This window comes from Echinops telfairi, unplaced genomic scaffold, assembly GCF_000313985.2.
Source record: "Echinops telfairi isolate 266 unplaced genomic scaffold, ASM31398v2 ScPeMD7_2;HRSCAF=8, whole genome shotgun sequence".
NCBI classification, from domain to species: domain Eukaryota; kingdom Metazoa; phylum Chordata; class Mammalia; order Afrosoricida; family Tenrecidae; genus Echinops; species Echinops telfairi.
This window is the reverse complement of record NW_022103898.1, coordinates 51,209,375-51,231,766: the sequence shown is the minus strand read 5'-3', so window position 1 is coordinate 51,231,766 and position 22,392 is coordinate 51,209,375. Positions and strand designations below refer to the sequence as shown.

At 39.1% G+C, this 22,392-nt stretch overlaps 1 protein-coding gene across 7 annotated transcripts in view; it reads right to left on the bottom strand.

Annotated features, from left to right (window-relative positions):
- Nucleotides 1–17,633, bottom strand: part of PPP1R12A (protein phosphatase 1 regulatory subunit 12A) — a 180,446-nt gene extending 162,813 nt beyond the window's left edge. For 3 of the 7 annotated variants that reach the window (XM_045289240.1, XM_045289257.1, XM_045289252.1), the window contains exon 1: nt 17,222–17,633. In XM_045289240.1, the coding sequence (XP_045145175.1) occupies nt 17,222–17,458 (237 nt within the window). In that variant the 5' untranslated portion in view covers nt 17,459–17,633. The remainder of the gene's footprint in view (nt 1–17,221) is intronic. The other 4 variants (XM_045289250.1, XM_045289262.1, XM_045289245.1 and 1 more) reach the window with 2 other exon arrangements.
- Between the last annotated feature and the right edge of the window lie 4,759 nt (nt 17,634–22,392).

The window sequence follows — 22,392 nt, the reverse complement described above, 5'->3', positions numbered from 1 at the left end:
CTGGTATAGATAAGAACTGGAAACACAGGGAATCCAGGACAGATAAACCCCTCAGGACCAATAATGAGTAGCAATAACAGGAGGATAAGGGGAAAGTAAGGGGAGAAAGGGGGAACCGATCACAAGGATCACATATAACCCCCTCTCTGGGGGATAGACAACAGAAAAGTGGGTGAAGGGAGACATCAGACAGTGTAAGATATGACAAAATAATAATAGTTTATAAATTATGAAGGGTTCACAAGGGAGGGGGGCTGGGGAGGGAGGGGGAAAATGAGGAGCTGATATCAAGGACTCAAGTAGAATGAAAATGTTTTGAGAATGATGATGGCAACAAATGTACAAATGTGCTTGATACAATGTATGGATTGTGATAAGAATTGTAGGAACCCCCTAAAAAACACTACCATTCACCTGCTTGTCCAAACCCAAACTCAGGTATAAATCTTTGACTCCTACAGGTCAAAGCACCTCCAATTCATACAGATTTTCTCTCTTAACTAAACTTGAGTCCACATACCAGGTGCCCGTGGAAAAATGGAATCGGTAGATTAAGGAATTTTCCCACAAACTTAAAAAAAAAAATCACCTCATACATGCTATGATTACCTCTCTCAAAGATTATTTTAATGATATTCTAAACTGGCCTTCCGGCCTCTCCAAGCTTGTCTACAATATAGCCACAGTGATTTTTCTCAAAGACAAATTTGGTTATTTCATTTACGATTTTAAATTCTCCAGCAATCTGTTCGCCTCCAGATCGCAGTACCCACAATTCACTGTGTCTGAAATAATTCCTTGCCCACAGCTACGATGGCCATCATACTGACCTGCACCTAGTGTGAGTTAGGGTATCAGTAAATTATTTTTACATCCTCTGCCACTGCCTAATTTTTTAGTGGTGAAGACAAATAAGTTCATAGGTACATTTTATTTTATTAAAAATATAATCGATTTACTGATATATAATTCATACACCATAAAATCAACCCACATAAAGTATACAATTCAATGCATTTAGTATATGTGGTACAGTCATAATAATCAATTTTACATTTTCACCACCTCAAAAGGAAATAGCATATATAACCTCCCTATTTTTACCCCAAGCACAACCCTGGCAACCAATAATCAAACCTGTGTCTATGGAATTTTCTACTATGGACTTTTCATCTAAGTAAAATACAATTTTATAAAGTTTTCAACGTTTATCCACATTGTAGCAAGTATCAGCACTACATTTCTTTTCACTACCAAATACGATTCCATCATATGGATTGAGGAAGCTCAGCCCTGGTGGCATAATGGGTTACATGTTGGGCTGCTAACCGCAAGATCAGCAGTTCAAAATCACTAGCTGCTCTCCAGGAGAAAAATGAGGTTTTCTACTCCTGTAAAGATTTATAGTCTCAGACAATCCACAGGGGCAATTCTACTATGTCCTATAGGGTGGCTATGAGTAGCTATGAGTCAGAAATCGACTTGATGCCAGTGAAGTTCTTTTTATTTTAATATGGATATATCAATATTTAATTTATCTATTCATCAGTTGATGCACATTTGGGTTGTTTACAATTGTTGACTACAATTAATGCTGCTAGGTGCACTATAATAAAGCAAATGTGGCGAAGAAAGCTGATGGTGCCCGGATATCAAAAGATATAGCGCTTGGGGTCTTTAAGGCTTGAATATAAACAAGCGGCCATCTAGCTGAGAAGTAACAAAGCCCACCAGCCTGTGCGATCATGAGGTGCCGATGGGATCAGGTATTGGGCCTCAAATACCTAGAACAAAAAATCCTTTTGATGTGAATGAGGGGGAGGGGGGAGTGAAGTCCCAAAGCTCATCTGTGGACAATTAGATATCCCCTCACAGAAGGGTCACAAGGAAGAGAGGAGCCAGTCAGGGTACAGTAGAGCACCAACAAAACATACAACTTTCTTCTAGTTCTTTAATGCTTTTCTCCCCTCTACTATCATGACCCCAATTCTACCTTACAAATCTGGCTAGACCAGAGCATGTACACACACACAAGGAATCCAGGGCAGATAAACCCCTCAGGACCAATAATGAGAGTAGCAATACCAGGAAGGTGTGTGTGGGGGGTGTGGGAGACCACGAACAACAGAAAAGTGGGTGAAGGGAGACAGCAGTTAGTGTAAGACATGAAAAAAATAATAATTTACAAATTATCAATCATTTATGAGGGAGGGAGGAAGGGAAAAAAATGAGAAGCTGATACCAAGGGCACAAATAGAAAGAAAATTTTTTGAAAATAACGATGGCAACATATGTACAAATGTGCTTGGCACAATAGATGTATGTATGGATGGTGATAAGAGCTGTAAGAGCCCCCGATAATAGGATTTAAAAAAAATAATGCTGCTATAAATAATTTGTATACCTGTTTCTGTGTGTGTGTGTATATATATATATATATAAATGTTTCTTGTGAATGTAAAAGGGAATTTCAAAAAATTTGTGGAATTACATAAAAGATAATGGAATTTTTCGACAAATTTTTGAAGCTACCTTGTCAGTCTAGAAGTAGAATGGCTGGGTTCTACAGTCACTCCAGGAGCCCTGTTAGTACACAATCAAGTGCTCAGTTGCTAACCAAAATGTCAGCCGGTCAAGAAGATCAAAGTTTGCTTTAGTATAGAGATCACAGCCTTGGAAACCTACGCCACATTTCTACTCTGCTGCATAGTCAAGTCAAGAGCAAATAATCTGTTTAGGGGCATTTTTTTTTTGTATAGTTATTTTATGTTTAATCTTTTGAGGAACTTCAACCTGTTTTGAAAGTGGCTGTCCCACCAACAGTATCAGAGATACACAGGGTCACTATGAACCAGAATCGACAGAAGGCACACATCAACGAGCAGTAAACAAGGGTCCCAACTCTCTCTATCCTAGTCACAATGTTATTATGTGTCCTTTGGCTGACATCTATCCAAGTGGGATGGAAGCAGTATCTGAGAGTGTGGTTTATATGCATTTCACTGACAGCACTTAATTTTACTATAAACTCTACGAGAGCAGAATCAGTGTATTTTGCTCAAAAACATATACTCCACCACTTTATAGCACATGGCACATAATCAAAAGCAAAAAGCCTACTACCATCAAGTTGACTTCAACTTACAGTGACCCTCTAGGGCAGAATAGAACCATTCCCAGGGTTTCTGAGACTAAATCTTTACAGAACCGCTGGTGGGTTTGAACCTGACTGCAGTTAACTCACTGCTTAGTTCCCTATTATCACCAGGGCTCCTATCTCGCACGAAGTAAGCCTTTTTGTATTTGTTAAATACGTAAAAGCTAGTGTGGGTTATTTCCTTTTCAGGTCGGATAGATTAAAAATATGTTAAAAAGAAGCAATAGAAGATGACCCAGAGAATTTAGCTAAGTAGAAGACTGATGCTATCAAAAGCAAGATAACAAATCACATAAGAACATCTTTAAAGAAAATAAGTTTCTTTGGAATAAGCCAATATTAAGGGGCTTGAGGGAAGAGATTCGAATAAACACATTCACCAAAAGATACCAGAGAGGGAAAGTGAAATAGGGTATGCAGAAGAGAAATCAGGAAACCAGGTCATAAAGGCTCCAGACATCTGTTGGTAACTTAAACAGAGCTTTCGCAGGGAAGCCTTTTCTGGCATCCCAGGTCAAGTTCTAATAAAAACGTTCCGCTCACCCTGTATTTGTACTCTTGCACTTACTAAAACTGTAATGATTCATTTTCCACATAGCCTCAACTAAATCATATATTGTATGCAAGCAGGGCCCACTGCTTTTAAAGACTAATAGATAGTTTCAAAAAGTTAATGGGAAAAAAATTGAAGGCCCCCTCAACAATTTAAGGCATACATTATATGATTATCTATATGGAGGCATCATGAGGTTAGGAGTCGGGCTGCTAACTAAAATGTCAGCACTTTGAAACCACCAGGCACTGTGTGAGAAATATGAAGCTTTCTACTCTCAAATGTTTTATCTCAGAAATCCATAAGAGCAATGCTTCTCTGTCCTAATACAGAGTTGCTAGAGTTGGCTCAATGGCTGTGTTTGCCTTGGGATATATTTGTATGAATGAGTTAAACCCTCTTTTAAAAGAAAGTAAATGTCTACATAATACAAAGACTTTCAGTATTTTTAATATAATACATTTAAAAACTCTAGAAGACAAGAATATTATATAAAAATGAGAATACTTTTTATTCCTATCTCTTACATGTTTCTCTGAATGAAGTATAACAAAATTATCCACAGAGAGTAATAATAAATGCTTCCATGGATCATTCATAGGATGATATCACATTGTGAATATGACAGATCAAGTGTCAGCAGGAGTATTTTCAAGATTAGTCTTCTATCTATGTTTGATACACTAAAAATTATGGTAAGAGTGTGTTCTGAATCAAAGGAGCATGGGGGGGGTAAAATATATAAAACTGCAGGTTTCTGAATCAAAGGAGCATGGGGGGGGCTAAAATATATAAAACTGTAGGTGAACTAGCTAAGAAGTAGTCTTAAGAATATAATTTCACAACTACATAAAGATGTACACTGATTACTACTAGTGCTATCATGAGAACTTAGAACTACACTGAGTATTTATTATCAGTCATAAATAACAATAACCAAGCTGCCATCAAGTTCTGATTCATGTGTAAAAACTTACACTTCAGAGTTACATAGCGTGAAAATAAAAGCTGTCCTTTCCTTAAATACTTGCATAATCAAAGTTTAAGTTTTGTGAGATGTAAATTAATGTACACCCACCCCCCGAAAAACAAACCAACCAACAACCAAACTCTTAGATGTAGTGAAACTGGGGAGAAAAAATTAAACCCAATGCCATCAACTAGATTGCACTCTTCGTGGTCCCACAGGGTTTCCAAGGCTGAAAGCTTGACAGGAGCGGACAGCCTCACCTTTGCTCTTGAACCAGGTGATCTTTTGGACAGCACACCAATGGATGCTTATCTGACAGCAGCACTACGTATGGCTCCTTATTTAGATTGGTAACCATGAAGGAAAATTATTTTCATAGGCTGTTTTGTTACACACACACACACACACACACACACACGTCATGTACTTTGTAGCAGTAATTTTGCTAGAATATTTACATTTTATTTGTCTTCAAAATTATTTTAGAAGTTATAAATTCACAATATATATGCTCTTGCTTGGAGCACTTCTGAAGTTCTTCTATTAGATGTTTACCTCTAGCTTGTTCTTTAGAATATTCTTAACATTGAGATTATTTCCCCCCCTTTCATTTGGAAAATGAAAATAATTTGGAAGTGTTTTAACTGAGTAAATTGTGGTACAGAAATACTACCAGTGATGAGATAGATGATATTTTGTACATTTTTTAATTGGAACATAATCTTTGGACATTAGTTAACATTTTTCAGGCTTGAATACAGACTTCAGACTTTATGATGTGTTCTGAATTTTGTATGAAACAAGTCCGTACAATAGCATTCGAACGTGGTCTTTCTTGTGTTTTCCACCAAAGATTTTGGTGTTGCTCTTTCCAGATAATGATACTGTACTTCACTAAGAGCTCTTATTTTTCTTACAGGTGTGTTAATTAGTGCAGTTTTGTTTTGTTTAAAGATTAGAACAGATATGATTAGAAATTTCTATATCCTTTCCAACTATGACAGGGTTTCAAAAAGTTGGCGGGAAAATTCCATTATCTTTTAATTCCATTTCCCACTAATTTTTTTGAAGCCCCCTTGCATATGGCAGTCTGTGTAAAAACTGTCACATATGTAATTTTTTCTTGAACCTTTGCTATAGAACATATTAAACTAACAAAAAAGTAATTTCTATTTCAATGAGTTGATAATCAAGTTAAAGCTTTTCATTAGGTGAGGCTCTTACTGCTGACTATTTCACCCAGTGCATAAATGCCATTAAACAGATTGCTAAAAAGCTGACAGCTGAGGAATGCCTTCACTTCTTTCCAAGGTTTCTACTGAGTGACATTTCAGAAATGTCTACAGAACACATGACAGCGTGGAGTGTCTCCGCCCATGAAAGAGCATTCCAGCACACTCAGTGCAGTGCAAAGAGCTCAATTTTGTCTTTTTATGGTGAGCCTGCACAACAATGAAAAGGTAAACACCCAAAGACTAACACAATCAGAAAATACTGGCATACAGGGATCTATAGTAAACGTTCTCTTTAGGAAAACATTTTGATTAAGATACTAGAATATATGCATTAACTTTTAATGCTAGGATGCAAGAGATTCCTTTTCTAAACCAACCTCTGAAGTTATTTTGTTAAAGAAAATAATTTTTGACGTATGTTACATAAGCTGCAAAATCATACCTATATTGGTAGGATTAAATTCCATCTCAAAAAAAATCTGAGCCTACCAAATTTCTATTGTAATATGGTTGACTTGACATCATAAATATTATAAAAGTTGCTGATATAGTTTTATTAGAACATGTTTATTGTTTGTTGTCTCTATTATCTCAGTGGCAGTGATTCCCAAAAAGAGCTTTCACCAGTCTCCTGAATCCCTTCAGATATTCTTTTTATTACCAGGCCCTGCTGATGATCTGGCTTGCCACTCTAGCACTCTACTACGCCCTACCAAAAGGACATGGAACATAATTAAGACAACTGATCTGTTACTCTCTACTTGAATGGGAAAGAAAGCATCAAGATTAACTGGTGTCAACATATCGATAATTTTATTGATTGATATATGAGTACCAACTAACCTTTATTTGGATACCATATACTATTGTTGAAATGTCCTTTCTTTTAAAAATCAAAGTAATGGTGATCAGGTTGTTTTAAATAAGCTCACATGGTAAAATAAAAATTAGGGTACCCTCTTTCAGACTCTGAAATTAAAAACAAAACATCAAAAAATTTTTCATTAGTTTATGAAATATAATATTCTAAGAATCAATAATTTGTTAGAGAGGGATGGGACACATTTCAAATTGTGCTCTCCACTATATCCATAAGACAAAGGAAAAAAGTTGGCCTTTTACAAGTTATATCCTATAATATCTGGCTAAACTTTGAAAAAGTTTACGAGTAGAAAATTCTAATAACTTGGGTATTCCTACTTACAAAAGGCTTCCAATTAAAATCAAACATGACTTCCAGGAAGTTTAGTTCAATACTTCAGAAGTTACTTCAGAAAGGTATTAGCTTTTCATGGAATGCCTCATGTGCTATTTATAAACATTAATAATCATTATACAGAAAATAAATTGTTGGATATTAAACTAAATTTTAGTGGCAGGCCGTGGGTAATTCTCTTAATATGTGATATGGGCTTGATTATAATTTATCTTTTAAGAGTGTGAGAATATGTACGATTAAAGAGATTTTATTATATAAGTACACATAAAAATGGCTACAATATGTAAATAAGCATTTTAGTGAGGAAAAATGAAGGCCTTTTAAGACAAACCATAGGAGTGGTTTATTGGTGCTATAACTTTTCAACTTCTTAAAGCACTTGATGTACACATGATAGTCAGTCAAAAACAATTTGGGCAGTTTCTAGAATATAGGCTAGATTTAAATTCTGTGGTTAATTTAGATATAATACTATTGTATTGTAACCACAATAGGAAAAAAATTAAAGGTGTTAGCTAAAACAAAAGCAAATGAAAAAAGTATGCACAAATATTTCATTTAATTCTCTGGTTTCCAAAGACAGTTCCAGCTACTATAATTTATGAAAGATTTAAGAATATTTTCTTCTTTGCGACTTAAAAAGGGACAAGTGGCGCAAACTGTTAAGCACTTGACTACTAATCAGATGGATAGTGGTTTGAACTCACCCAGAGATACCAGTCTGGAAAATCCTAAGGAGGTCAGCTGTACTCTGAAACTCTTAAGTTCACCATGAGTCAAAAATCAACAGATGACAACTGGTTTGGTTTTTAGTATAGTGCTAGAGTCCTTGTGTAGTGCAAACATTTATCTGATTCAGCTGCTAACTAAAAAGGTTAGAAGTTCAAGTATCAGAAGACAGACGGGGCGATCTACTTCCAAAATGTTCTACGGAGCACAGTTTTACTGTGACACACATGGGATCGACTCCATGGCACCTAGTTTTTGTTACATAGCCAACCTCAACCTTAAAAAAATAATAATAATAAAAATAGCTGTTGACCTAGTTTTACCTTACAGGAAAGTGGAGGGTCAATGAAATAGAGGAAGACCTTCAACAAGATGGACTGATACAGTAGCTGCAATAATGGACAAACATCACTGTGAGGATGGTCCCATGAGCAGGCAAACAAGGTGGTCTTTGTCCTAGCCTCAGGCGAAATAACTCTTGGAGCAGTGGGGATACCTTGGGCTACAACTTTCAGACAACTCTATACTACAGTGGGAGCTGACCAAACCAGAAAAGACTCACCTGGGAAGCCAACATCAACTAGATTCAGGAGGCAGGACTTTAGCTATCAAGCCCTGAACATCACAGTGAGCTTCCTGGTTGACAAGAACATCACTCTTGGGAAAGCCACACATACCTCCCACCCTAGGGCAAGGAAGCCTGCCATTAGGAAGCCTTCCAGACTCCAGATGTCTCTTCATTTTTTAAACAGTCCCTTTGGGATTTAATAAATTTGTAGTCATAAATATGACAATACTGTCTGTGAGTTCTGTGCACTGTTCCAGAGAATTATTGAACCCAAAAGGGCGGTGGAAGGGCGGTGGGAGAGCGCAGGTCAGACAGTAAGGGTGTTGTGTGAACTCTTAAGTTTGTGGCAGGTTAGAGTAACATGTGGATTCCCCCATGCCAACTTGCAGCCTCAGTCTGTCTAAATGGCAGTCTGAACTTGTAAGCTGTGACATGAGCAGGGTCAAAGACAGTGCGATGGGGGAAGGTGGTGTCAAGAATAGAGAAGTGAGAATGTGGAAACTGGATCAATCCAAACCACATTTTGGAAATTAGATTGATCCTATTCTGTACTGTCTAGAAGTCTAAATGCCAATGTCTCATCTCTCCAATGGGACTGGAATTCCACTAACTTTCCTAAGAAGGTGAAGTAAAAGATGACAATCTATTATAGGTAGAGGAGCAATGAAAACAGCGATGCGGAGAAGAGTACGAGGGAAACGTAGCAGTTAACAACCCAATGTCCTACTCTCTTATCCTCCTTACACAAAAATTTAAAAAAATCTAAATAGTTATCTTTTAAAAATAATCTAGTTTTTAAGTAAAAGCACGTTATGTGACAATATATTTTTAGTGCAGTATAGTATGTAAATAATGAAAAATAACAATTTTCCTGATCCATCTAGTGCACTCTAAAAAAATGCTCAGTCACAGCGTGCAATCATACTGTAGCTGAAGCTGCACATGAAAGATGGGCTTGGTTATGACACCTCAAAGTCAGACCAACCAGAAAACTATGTGAGGAAGCACCAAAGCAGTAGCTGCAGAGAATGCATTGTAGCAGTAATAGTAGAGAGATACTAGTGCCCTCCCAGCCCACCCTACCCTATATTCAACAAGGTGGTCCATTTATTTGCTTAAAGAAGTCTGTTCAGGAGCCCTGGTGGCACTGCTGCATTGCTAACCCCAAGTTCAGAGGTTCAAGCCCACTAGCTGCTCTTCATGGAAAAAATTATCGCTTATTTGCTCAAAGATTACAGGCCCAAAAACCCTATCCAGGGTCACCAAGTCAAAATCAATTCTATGGCAATGGGTGGTGGTGGTGGTGGTGGGGTTTTGGTCCAGAAGGGGTAAGCTGTGGTGATAATGGGTTACAAGTTAAGAGTCTATTAACTACAAGGTCAGCAGTTCGAACTCACCAGCTGTAGGGAAAGATGAAGCTGCTCCCATAAAAATGGATAGTTTCAGAAACCCTTACAGGACTTATGAGTCACTGGGTTTGGGAATGAGTCAGTTTGGGATTTTGTTTGGTTAGGTTATTTTCTGTTTATTTGGGTGCTTTGAAAAATAATGATAACAGATTTTGGATTAATCATATAAAGTAATACAGTTTTTCTACCCAGAGAATTACATAGAGAATATAGTTTATACTACACATTTTAATAGAATTCATATGAAATCCAATACACTCTTCCATGATCATAATAACCCCTCAAAAAAGGTAATTATGTTTAAACTACAAACTGAATATTCAGTTTTAAACAGATTACTCACATATAGCATGTAAACTACTATTTATCAAGCAATTCAATGATAGCTGTTTCCAATCTATATTCCTTTTGGTCGGAAAACACCTTAAATAGCTCTATTAAGATGCATTATTTTAAAGAGTTACATCTCAGTTTGTTATTCAATGAAAAAGGCCTGTCTGAGAAGACCAAGTACTTAAAAATTAAAAATGCATAGAAGTATTACTTTTACTGACAAGAGACTCACATATTTTACAAAGAAGCTTTATATTACTCCTTTAGAAATTGATAAAATTTGTATTTCAAGTGCAAAATTTAATTACAAGTGTGCCTATATTGAGAAATAAAAGGGTATGTTATAGCATTTAATTTTATATATTCCTGTATGTCACAGCTCAGGTCCTGATATAAGAGGTAGCAAGTTAACTTAAGACTCAACTAAGTAAAATGTTTCTTCTTTCACTTATCCAAGTTGGTTTTATTAATAGGAAGGCTTAATAATAACAGTTTTTAATATGTCAAAATATTTTAAAATATCCACAGAAGATCAGTGAAAGAGATTTTCAATACACAAATTCTCAATAATGCAAATAATTTACTAGGCACCCACTATTCATATATGCGAGAACAATATTCTAGGTAAGTATCTGGATATGAACATTTAAAAACTGTATTTCACAACATACAAGGAGAAATAAAACTACTTATTTATGACACAACATAAAAATATGCATTCAACAAACTTTAGTGAGGATCTACTTACTATGTACCAAACAAAAAGCCTTCTAGTCAATTCTTACTCATAGTGACTTTAGGATAACAGGAATTCTAAGGTTGTGACCTTCCTGGAATTAGAGTGACAGCTTTTCTCTGTGGAGCAGGTGGTGGGTTTGAACTGCTGGCCTTTTGGTTGGCAATGCTTAGCCACTGCACCACCAGGACTCTTTTTCTGTGTACAAGGTTCTGGATTTTCAACAAGAGGAAGATTGGGTCTTTACAGTCTACCAAGGAAGACAGCTTATGAATAAACACTTATAAATAAAACTTATAAATTAAGTGTTTTAACAGCAGCAGAAGCGGGGATCTCTCTCAAGTGCCAAAGCACATACAAGCTTAAAGGACAAAAAGATCTCCTTAGCTAAGCAACTGGGTTGGAACCTAAAGAATGACTTGAATTCTGATTTTCAAAGGGAAGAAGAAACAATATTATAGGTGAGGGAAACAGCCTGGCTAAAGCCATAGAAATAAAAAAGTAAAGATCCTGTTCAAATTAAAGCAAGTTATCCAACTTCTACAGAGTAAAACAGCATATAATGGAACCATATGAAGAATAAACTAGGTAGTGAAAAGCCTGAAGTGTAAATTTAAAGAGGGTTGGCACAATCAAAGTGATACTCTTAAGAGATTGTAATCTGATGGCAATACATGGATTGTACAAAGAAAAGGCAGGGAAAGCAATTAAACTATTATATTCTTCAGAAAAAAATAATAAAGGCATGAACTATGTTAACAAGAAAGGCAAGGGAAAAGAAGTGATGTAAGAGATTCTGAACTAGAAAGCTAGAAGACTGATTAAATATACATACACAGGGGAATGAATAAATGACCATTAAAATATTTAATAGTTTGGTAGAGAATAAGGACATCATTAACAGAAATTGGGGCAACAATAAGAACAGCCTGTTTTTAAAGAAAAGATATAACTTTTATTTTAGACTGAATTTATAATAAATTCCTGACACTGATGTAAAACTTACAATTCAATAATACTCAGAGTTAAGGATACTTGTGAAGTCTAACAATATACAATTATGCAAACTAATTTTAAATAATAAAAAGTAGATAAACTGTAACATTTGAACAGTAAGGATGCGCTGAAGAAATAACACCAGGAGATGAAAATAGTTATTTTATGACAAAGGGTTGAGAGCTGAGTCTTTTGGTGGTACAAATGGTTAGGTTAGAGTGTACTCAGAGAGTACAATGAAAAAAGGTCTGGTGATCTACTTCTGGGGGGAAAAAAAACAGCCACTAAACAATCTAAGAATATACTCCACTGACAAACATGATGCTGCCATGTATTAGACTCAACTTGAAAGCAATTGATTCAAAGTGTACCACGGGTAACCCCCTCCCCCCCAAAAAAACCCCAAAAAACCGGAATTATGCTGGGCAGAGTGAAGCTTTCATAGCATTTTCCTCCCAAGACAAGCACTGAGTAACTCGCTCTGAGTTAGTGCACCCAGTTCTCTCTGGTCACAGTGAATGTTTTAGTAAGGGCAGTTTCGCTTAAACCTCCTTTTTTTGTGATGGCTGATTTAACAGAACAGGGTGCAGCTGTGAAATCTTGTTTCCTGCTTGGGAAAAATGCCACAGAAACTTTTGTGATGTTGAACACAGCTTACAAGGGCAGCACAATGGAAAAAACTCAAGTGTAAGAGTGATTTTCTCATTTCAAAAATGGTGAAACATCAATCGATGGATGACAAACCTCGTTCTGGATGTCCATCAACTTCTCAAACAGAACGAAGTGTCAACTTGTGCGTTTGGAGTTTGTTCCACAAGGTCAGACTGTTAACCAAGCTTTTTATTTAGTAGTTCTGAAAAGATAGTGTAACAGTGTGCAACCAAAAAAAGCCTGATTTGTGGCAGATGAGGGGCTGGTTTTGCTACCACAACAATGCACCTGCTCAAGCAACCATCTCAATATGCCAGGTTGGGGCAAAAAAACAAACAGCATACCTCTCTTGACCCACGCACCTTACTCACCTGACCTTGCTGAGGGCACCTTTTTTGTTTCTGCGAATACAGAGGGACATGAAAGGACAGCGATTTGATGACTTAGAAGAGGTGAAGAAAAAAAATGATGGAGGTGCTGTCAGCCATCCAAACAATGAGTTTGAAAAACGTTTCCAAGAATGAAATTGAAGATTTGACAAATGTACTCAGTGTAATGGAGAGTACTTTGAAGGTGATAAAGTTGTTTTGTAAAAATATTTAAATACATAGCTTTTGGGGAAAATTCCATTTGGGGGTGGGGGTACCCCCTCACATTTTCAATATAAAATCTGACTACATGAAGGGGGCCTCAAAAAGTTCATGGAGAGAATAAAAGATAATGAAATCTTTTTCACACATTTTTGAAGCCCACATACTTAATATTGAATATTAACATTACAATCAAGTACCTTGTAGCATCCATTTGGGCAACATCTGACCATAAATGCCTTGTAATCCCATTAAGGTCTAATAAGAGCTCAGATAATTCCACCACAGAAAGGGATAAGTGAGCACAAGTTTCCCACACACAACACTTTTATCTCACATTCGTATACAAAGTGACTGCACTGCTAGGTGTATAATGGTACAATGCATATATAGCCTATAATACATGTCTTGATAGTCAAAATAAATGACTTTTAGTACCTTCTATCTAAACTATGTAACAATGCATGGTTTAACTAGACAGCAGCAGCAACCAATTGCATTTACCACACATCTCCTGAATGTTGTCTGCTTAAATTTCTTTAGGAAAACATGGCTCCCAAATACAGCAAAATCAGTACTAGTGATAATAGCAGCCAAAGAAAAGTAGTAGTACTGATGTACATTCAAACTTCAGTGATCCTCAATAAGAAAAAAATGTCCAAGCTATTAAAAATTTGGTTCCATTGAAAATGACAAGACTAACGAGAATGCCACAAGAACCCATATGAAGAAATTGTTAATGACGTGGACTGAGAGCCAAATACATAGGGGAATCCCTCTCACTGCTATGACAATCACTGCTAAGGTACGGAGTTTGCTCAAGATGCTTAAAGAAAAACCAGGACCAGATACAATATGGCGTTTGCACAAAGACCAAATCGTGTCTTGTTTCATGTTCATCAAGCTCATGACACTAGAAAAATAAAAAGAAGGAGCTGGGGTTCTGGAGAAAAGTGTGAGCTGAAAATTAATTACAAATTTGTAGCCACAAATGAAGTGGATAAGATTTTAAGGTAAAAACAAAAACTAAAAACAGGGCTGGACGTATAGATCTGAAAACTGTTGGGAGAAATGTCAATAATACATTTGTTTTATACATATAACTACCATTAAAAATCAGTAATAAAACAATCCACAAACAATACTATTACTCAAACCAACACACAGGTATCTAGTCCAATGAGTCTTCTAAAATCTTTAGAAAGCATATTAAACTATAAAGAAAGTATGACAGAACCCTACTAAGTAGCTACAGAACCAGAAGCTGATTATTGTCCACTGATAAAAGGGAAAGTCTACTTTAGACCTCAGCTCAAAGTGATCAGAAATGAAACTCCAAATATCAGTACTGTGTTCTACTACAAGGTCTGGAAAGGCTATTTCTAAGGCTACAACAGAGAATTTAACAGGAAACAACATTCTTATCTCCTAAGTAGACACCCTACTTCCATACAAAAAGAAAAGCTAAAAACTAAATATCTTCTTCAGCTTCTAATGAGAGGACGTTCAATATCTAATAAAGAACCTTCTAAATATAACCTGTTTCTATTAAATGGAAGCAAAATATTAGATTAAGAAGTATAGTTGTGGGTTGTAAAGTTTCTAAAATGTTTCTCGTAACAATAAAATTTTGGATAACATATCAAAACCAGAAAGTAAATGAATATTCCAAAACACTAATAGTCAATCTGGTAAAAATGTTTTAGGTATCTTAGAGCTTTTGAGAGGTTAAATAAAAGAAACTACTCAAAGACTATTTAAAAAATTCAGTGGACCATTTTAGGTTTTATAATTTAAGCTATTAAAGCAAGCAGCATTCAAGAGATTTCTGAAAAGCTTAAAAATTGTTTGCGTTGCTTTAAAAAAGTTTTATTTATCACCTATCATGATCTATTGTCCTGGGATCGCCCAAAGTGAACTCCTTGTTCTCACAGCCACAAGGGGGAAAAAAGTTCAAGAAGAGTTGATAAATGAGAACTACCACGTGGAGAAAACAACAAAAAGTTTAATGCCTGACATTTTAAAGGCTTTTGTTTCACAGACTTCCGTAATATGGAGATAAAATACAAAATGATACTATGCAAATGGTTGATATAGAAACTTGGAAACCTATACTTGTTAACTAAAATAAATTCTCAATAGACTCCACCTATATAAAGCCAAACTACTAAATTCATCTGTCACGAAGAAATTGATACATGTGATAATTCTTGCAACAGTGTACAAAATTGGGGGTGGCCTGAGGGGGTGTGGACAAGAGCTTGAAAAGCCTATTACGTGTCCATTCACTTTTGGTACCTAAAGCAGTATTGCATTAAGTTTTAAGATATTTTTATCTTCCTTCAAGTCAACACACCTGGGTTCCTGTACAGCAACAATGAGTTTAAAATTCTATTTGAATTATATCCTGGACTCAAGATATAAAACACAGAATTAACTGTGTTTTAAAATTGCACTTGAAAGAAATTTGAAGAGATTCTTCATCTTACATATAATTACAGTATCATTCTGAATACCAAATGTCTTTCCTTCTCAACACCAAGCTTCCAGAATCTACAGATATGCTTTTCTTTTAATGCCAAGTCATATACAGTTTGTTATACTGATAAGAATGGAAATTTGGAATTAAGAGCTAAAGCACAAGCTATATCCTCACTGGGTACCACATTCAGAGCCCAGACTTAACCAGCAATTTGTCAGTCATTTCAATGTATCAAGTCAACGTTGTAAACAAAGGCTATAAGTCAACTATGAAATGCAAATTCAATTACAGAAAACTTAAAATGGTCATCATTTGCCTAAACAGGAAGTTGTAAATGAAAAATGCTACCACACACCTCTTTTCGAAAGACAGCGAGCTAACAAGCATGAAATAAACAGTTCTTAAGTTTTAAACTCCCAAACAAGTTTTTGCTCTAGTATTGCTCTAACTAGAGCTCCAATCTCCCATATACAACTGAGGAACTTTAAGAGTTCGCAAATCTTTTCACTGCCAGAGGAAGCTTCTGTTGTAAAGTCGTTTTCCATTAATTACAAATTGCCAGCTGGAAAAAGGGAAAGCGGTATGTCTTGTTACCTACTACCTACCATCACTGAAAAGAATTGCTTTTTATAAAGAACTCTACATGGTTGTGTTGCTTTTGGCCTGCTAAAGGCAAAGCAACATTATCTCTGGATTGCCAATAGTTTCTCCTTATTTGGCTAACATTGAGAGATCCCATTCAGACTACTATAAAACTTTAACATGCACAAAGCATCCATTTTGAGGAAAGTTAGTGACCGGTTTTCCTTTTTCCAATTCCAAGAGAAAAATCCGATCTCGGTAGCCGGCTCTGAGAAGAATGCCCAGTGTTTATTCCCGTCTTTCCAAACGATGCACAGCCCAGGGCTGCGGCAAACTCTCCGCGGAGCAGACTTCAGACCTGCGTCCTGGCGCCGAGGTGGGCAAGCACTGGGGAACGCTCACGTCCACCCCCACCCTTTCAGCCGGTGCAGATCAGCTCATTACACCGTTTTCTCCTCCCCGGTGACCAAGAGCAATAAAAGACAAAACAGGAAATCGTTCGCTCAGGGCACTCGGCTTAGAGCTCCTGATTACTATTATTACCATCATTTGCAATCAAGTCCTGGAAAGTACAGCAAATCCACTGCCCAGCTACAAGTCAGAGATGTCCATCTACCAAAGCAAGGGTCCCTAGTGTCCCTCCCAAGTTGTTTTCTCCAGCGGCCCCTTCTCACGAATAAATCCCTGACAGCGGGGTCCAGGCACAACCCCACTACCCCCCTTCTCGCCTCGACCCCAACTCCTGGACACACGTCCACAAATGGCCGTAGGGCCCCGAGCCGGCCGACCAGTCCCCCTCCGTCCCGGAAACGACTCGGTTCCCAACTGCAACACCGGCCGGGGTGAAGGGGCCTCCAGCCCGGCGCCCGCCCTCGCGGGAAGCCGCCCCCTCGCCCCGCTGTAGGGAGTCTGTCCCGGAGCCCCCGCCTCGGGAGCTTGCGAGCGGAACGCAGGCCCGGGCCAGAGGCCGGGCGAACTGGGCCGGGCGGGCGCGCGGCGGGGCGCACAGACCTGGTGCAGCGCGGTGAGCCCGTCCACATTGGCGTAATTGATGTCGGCGCCGCGGTGCAGCAGCTTGAGCACCTCGTCCGTGTCGCCGCTGGAGCAAGCGGCCAGGAAGACGGCGCCATCGTCGAACTTCACCTTGGTCTTCTGGCGCTTGACCACCGGAGGCTCGAGGTCCGTCTCGGAGCCGATCCAGCGCTTCAGCTGCTCGTTCCGCTTCTGCTTCGCGTCCGCCATCTTCATCCCCTCTCCTGCCGCCGGGTCTTCTTATCGCGAGGGGGGTGGGAAGGGGGAGGCGGTGAGGGCAGAGAGGGGAGGCAGGGGGTGTGTGGCTGGTTCTGTGAGTGCGGGCCAGGCGAGGGCTGGGAACCGGGAGGAGACGCTCGAGACTTCCAGTATCCCACAGAGCACTGGGGCGGCGCGCCCGGGCGAGCGGACCTCCCTCCTACCACACAGGCCCTCCCGCCCCCGGCCGGGCCACCCGTCAGCGGCGGCCACCGTAACGTAACTTCGCGAGATCCGGGCAGGGAGGCGCCCTGCGGCCCGTGCGCATGCGCCCTGGCCTGAGCCCGCCCCAGGAAGAGCGCTCCCGCGAGCGGCGGCGGGGGCGGCCCGGGCACCGGAGGGAAGCGGGTGTGGCCCGACTCCCGGGGGCTGGGACCCACCTGAGACGGAAGGGAAGTTGCCCTGCCCAAAGGAAGGCTCCCGGTTCTAAAGGGCCCCTCGCCGGCCTGCCTCCGAGGCGGTCCCAACTGTATGGAGAGGCTACCTCTGGGCGGAAGATTTTCCCATTGGCCTACGTTATTTGAATAGAATGGGGGCTAGCTCGTGTTAGGTGCTTGTGGTTTCTCTTTTCCAAGGCACTCGAAGGAATTGGCGGAGGGCTATCACAATGGAACAGGACCTTTTTAAAGTGAGGTTTGTGTAGCCTAGGATTTGGGCGGTCGTTACCCCACATCTCGGCCTGGGGTTGGCCTGCGGTCATTGCTGTGGCTTCCTGCCAACACCCAAACGTCCTGCCAAACGTCTTTCCTCTTCTGCCTGTTTTTCGTTTTGTGTTGTTTGTTTGGTTTTTTAAAACGTTTTTGTTTTGTTTTTTTAATTCACTCGCTCGCTCGCTCGCTTATTTCTGGTCCTCTAATCCTTCTCTCATTGCTTTAAGCTTGCCTGGTACTCCACTTAAGCTCAGTACAGCCTTGCTACTGGTCCTGACCTTTTAAGGTAGTTCTGATTCCTGCTCCCCCTTTCTCTAATGCTGGAGCAACGTCTAGGATCCCAAAGAAATGTAAATGATAGCAATAATTTCAACCAGTATTTATTGAATTCTTAGGAGCCTGTTGGTGTTCTAGGCACATATATAACAGTGAAAAGAAGTACACGAATTATGAAAAAAGACTAATTTTGCCATGTATGAAAAAAGACTAACTTTGCCATGTATGACCATACATACTCAAAGAAAAAAATTGTGACAAATACAAGTCCGTATATTTTCAATCTCCACTAACTGATGTTTTTCTGAACACCATTGTTTTCATGCAACATTTTGTTTTACGGCATTAAGAAGTCAAAATCTTACCATTGAAAAGAACTTTAGGATGAGAATGATGAGGGCAATGAATGAACAGATGTGCTTTACACAATTGATGTATGGATGGATTGTGATAAGAGATGTATGACTAAATTAAAAAAAAAGTTGTATGAGCCCCTAATAAAACGATTGAAAAAAAGATGAACTTTAGGAATCATAAAGACAGGCTTAAAACTAAATAGCATTTAATTTCATCAAGAAGCAGGATTAGCATTCATTCAAAAAATGTTCTGGATCAGACATAGCTCTAGATGCTAGACATAGCAGTGAACAATTTAGCTGTGCTTACTCCCAGCATGATACCCTTTTCAAAAGGTTTCATAGCACCCTATTGTGCTGGGAAATAACCTATACTCACCCACTGCCTTTGGGTGGATTCCAACTCATACTGACCCCATAGGACAAGTAGAACTGCTCCTTTGTTTCCATGACTGGGAAGCACATGCTTCTGAGAAATGGCTGATGAGTTTCACCCACCAGCCCTGTTAGCAGCCCAACAGTTAACACACTCGCCACCAAGGCTCCTTTTGGAAAATAAAGGTTGAACAAAATTTGATGAGAAAATCTGCCGATAAGGCTGGTATTTATGAACCACAGTTGCTGTTGCTTTTAGGTGTCAAAAATTGAGTGATTCTCTAACGACCTTGAGCACAGCAGAATGAACACTGCTCAGTCCGGTGCCATCCTCACAATTTGGTGTCATGCTTGAGCCATCGCTGCAGCCAGTGTTAATCACCTTGACAGTCTTGCCCTTTTAAAATAGTTTTAACTTCCTTGTAGGCGTTAGGCTATTATCCTGTCACACAGCATTGTACATGGTAGATCTTGAAATGTTTTTGATGATGAATGTAACACCATTCCTCTTGAAGCTGTCATTCCCAGTGTAGTAAACCATAAGATTATCCAACAGGCCAATACCGGTCCATTTCAGCTCACTAATGGCTAGGATATTGATCTTTATGTGTTTCATTTTATATTTGATGACTTCAAATTTTCCTAGATTCATACTTTTTTGTGCTAAAGAGATAGGATTGGTGTAGGGTGTGTCTCTAGTTAATCTTTTTAGATATAAAAGAGATTAAGCAAGCAAGCGAGAGAACAGAGATAAGCTAAGATAGATGCCAAGACATAGGGACATCTCCAAGGAACCAAGATGAAGCTAAAGAGACAAGGATCTAGATCCAGTGCCAACAGAGAGAGTCTCTAAAACTGGCGTGATGGTTAGGAATTATGTTAATTAAGCAGTTCTGGGTAAGAGCAGAGATGGAGCTGAATCTGTCAATTTCATCACAGCCTGATGACACACCGCCTTGTCATCATAAGCCTTTTTGTATAAAAGAGAAACCTGGAAGAACTGAATTCTCTTCAGCCCTTCCCCTTCTGCCGGAGCTCGATCTTTTGTCTGGTTCCTTGTCCGGTTGCATCCCCTGCTGATCCTAGGAACCGTTATCGGGCAACGTTCCTTCAGCTAACTTTGAACCTCTGCATCCACCAGCCTATGCCCCCTGCTGTGTCTGCTTCATCATCCTTGCCTGGTTACTCCATTTCCTATTTTGGCAACTGCCCATCCCACAAGTTGTCAGTGGACTTCCCTTTCTTGAACCGTATTGGACATACCTATTTCTACAACTCTGTAAGTCATTCCTTGAAAGAAATTTCTGCCTATCTACAAAATGCACCTGTCACTGGTTTTGTTTCTCTAGAAAACTCACCCCAACACATCCGGGAACCCTGAATTTGGACTTTTGACCTCTGTCACCTGGCAGAAGGCTGAACAAATCTTTCTTGGAAGAAGTATAATCAGAATCCTTGTCAGAAGCAAGGATGGCAAGGCTCTGTTTCATGAACCTTGGACATGTTCCTGGAGAAGGGCTTCATGCTTGTTGGACTATAGGGTCAGCAAGAGAAGGAAACTCTCAGTTGCTCAACAGTGGCTACAGCAATGTGTTCCAACCTAGCAATGATTATGAAGATGGCACAGGGCCAGTCCCTGTTTTGCTCTGTTGTATGTAGGGTACCTGTGAATTGAAACCAACTTTATGGCACCAAAAAACCTTAACAACAACGGAAAATTAAACTGCAAGAAAATTCTGGCTGTTGTAAAGCTATCCACTTGTGATATTTCCACATAGTTATCCAATATGTGATCTATTATAGCAGACTTGATAATGACATAATTTGGGATCAGAGGTGAGGGGTGCTGCCTTAACAGATAACTAAAATGTGGAAGTAGTTTGGGGATTGGGTAATATGTAGAGGCTGAAAGAGTTTTAAAGTACTGAATTGTAAAAGCCTCGATTGTCTTGAACAGGCTGAGTAGAATTGTAGATGTCAAAGGCAGTTCTGGTTAGGGTTCAGAAAGAAGTTAAGCATGCTAAGTTAACAGAAGAAATGTCTGTTGTCCTAGAGAATGCATGTAGACATTAAATATTCCTGATGAGACTTTAAAATGATGGACAATGGAGGAAGGCCAGTGCTTTTTATGCAGTGGCAAAGAACATGTATGAATTATGATAAAAATATTTGGTGGAAGGTAGAATTGTAAGTGATGAACTTGGATATTTAGCTGGGGAGATTTCTAAGCAAGAACTTAAAGGGGCCATGTGGTTTTTCATTGCTATTTATAGTAAAATGCAAGAGGAAAGAAGTGAAAAATGAACTGTGTACAATGATATAATAGCTTAATGTTTTCTAATTTACTGCTCTAGTTTCTAATATCCATTGCAATGGCTACACAGAAACTCAGAAAATTCATGATGAAAGGGTTCATTAAGGATGTTAACAAGTTGTAATGCCAGTGAGAAATGGTCGCGGTTGTTCACCAAGACATGTTACAGAAGTTTCAGGTCTGTTCATATATGCCCAAAGGGGCATACCATTCTGCTGTAAGCTTCATCCTGAAGACACTAAATTCAACTCCCATGGGTCAGCAAGACCATCATCCCCAACTAAGTGCCAAGTCTCTCAGTTCCTCAAGCCAGCCTCCTGCCCCAAAGCACTCACCTTGCTCCGTGGGTTGGGAAGTCCATCACTGTTCCAGGCTCTGGCTCCTGGTTCAAATGCTGCTCCTCTCATGGTATAGCTGTCATTTGGATCCAGGAGGTTCACTGCACAGGGATCTCCAGTCCCCAGGATGCACTCCATTTCTGGCTCATGCTGGTAAGAGGATCTCTCCTCTGCTTCTTAGAAGGCTCATTCTCACATACAGCATGAGGCTAACTCCAGGGAATCCTGTTCCCATGCAGTTAGTCATAGGTGAATCACACCAGTATCTTCCCCCACCTTCTTGTCAGACCCATGCAAGGAGAGATCGTTTGGTGAGAGAGACTTTGGTTAGAAGAGTCACATTAAGTAATTCACTGTCCCTGCAAATGAAAACAAAACAATTTGGAAAAGTCTGTTATACAAATTAAGCTTACGTGTCTTAGAATTTCCACCAAGGTTGTGGCTACACAAACTTTTATTAAAGAAAGTAAGCCTATGAATGATGGATTTAACTAATGGCCACAGCAGAAATTAGTTTATAGTGAAAGGGACACAAATAAAGGAGACAACTCTGTCTGCCTTTTAGAATTCTACAGCCTGCAAA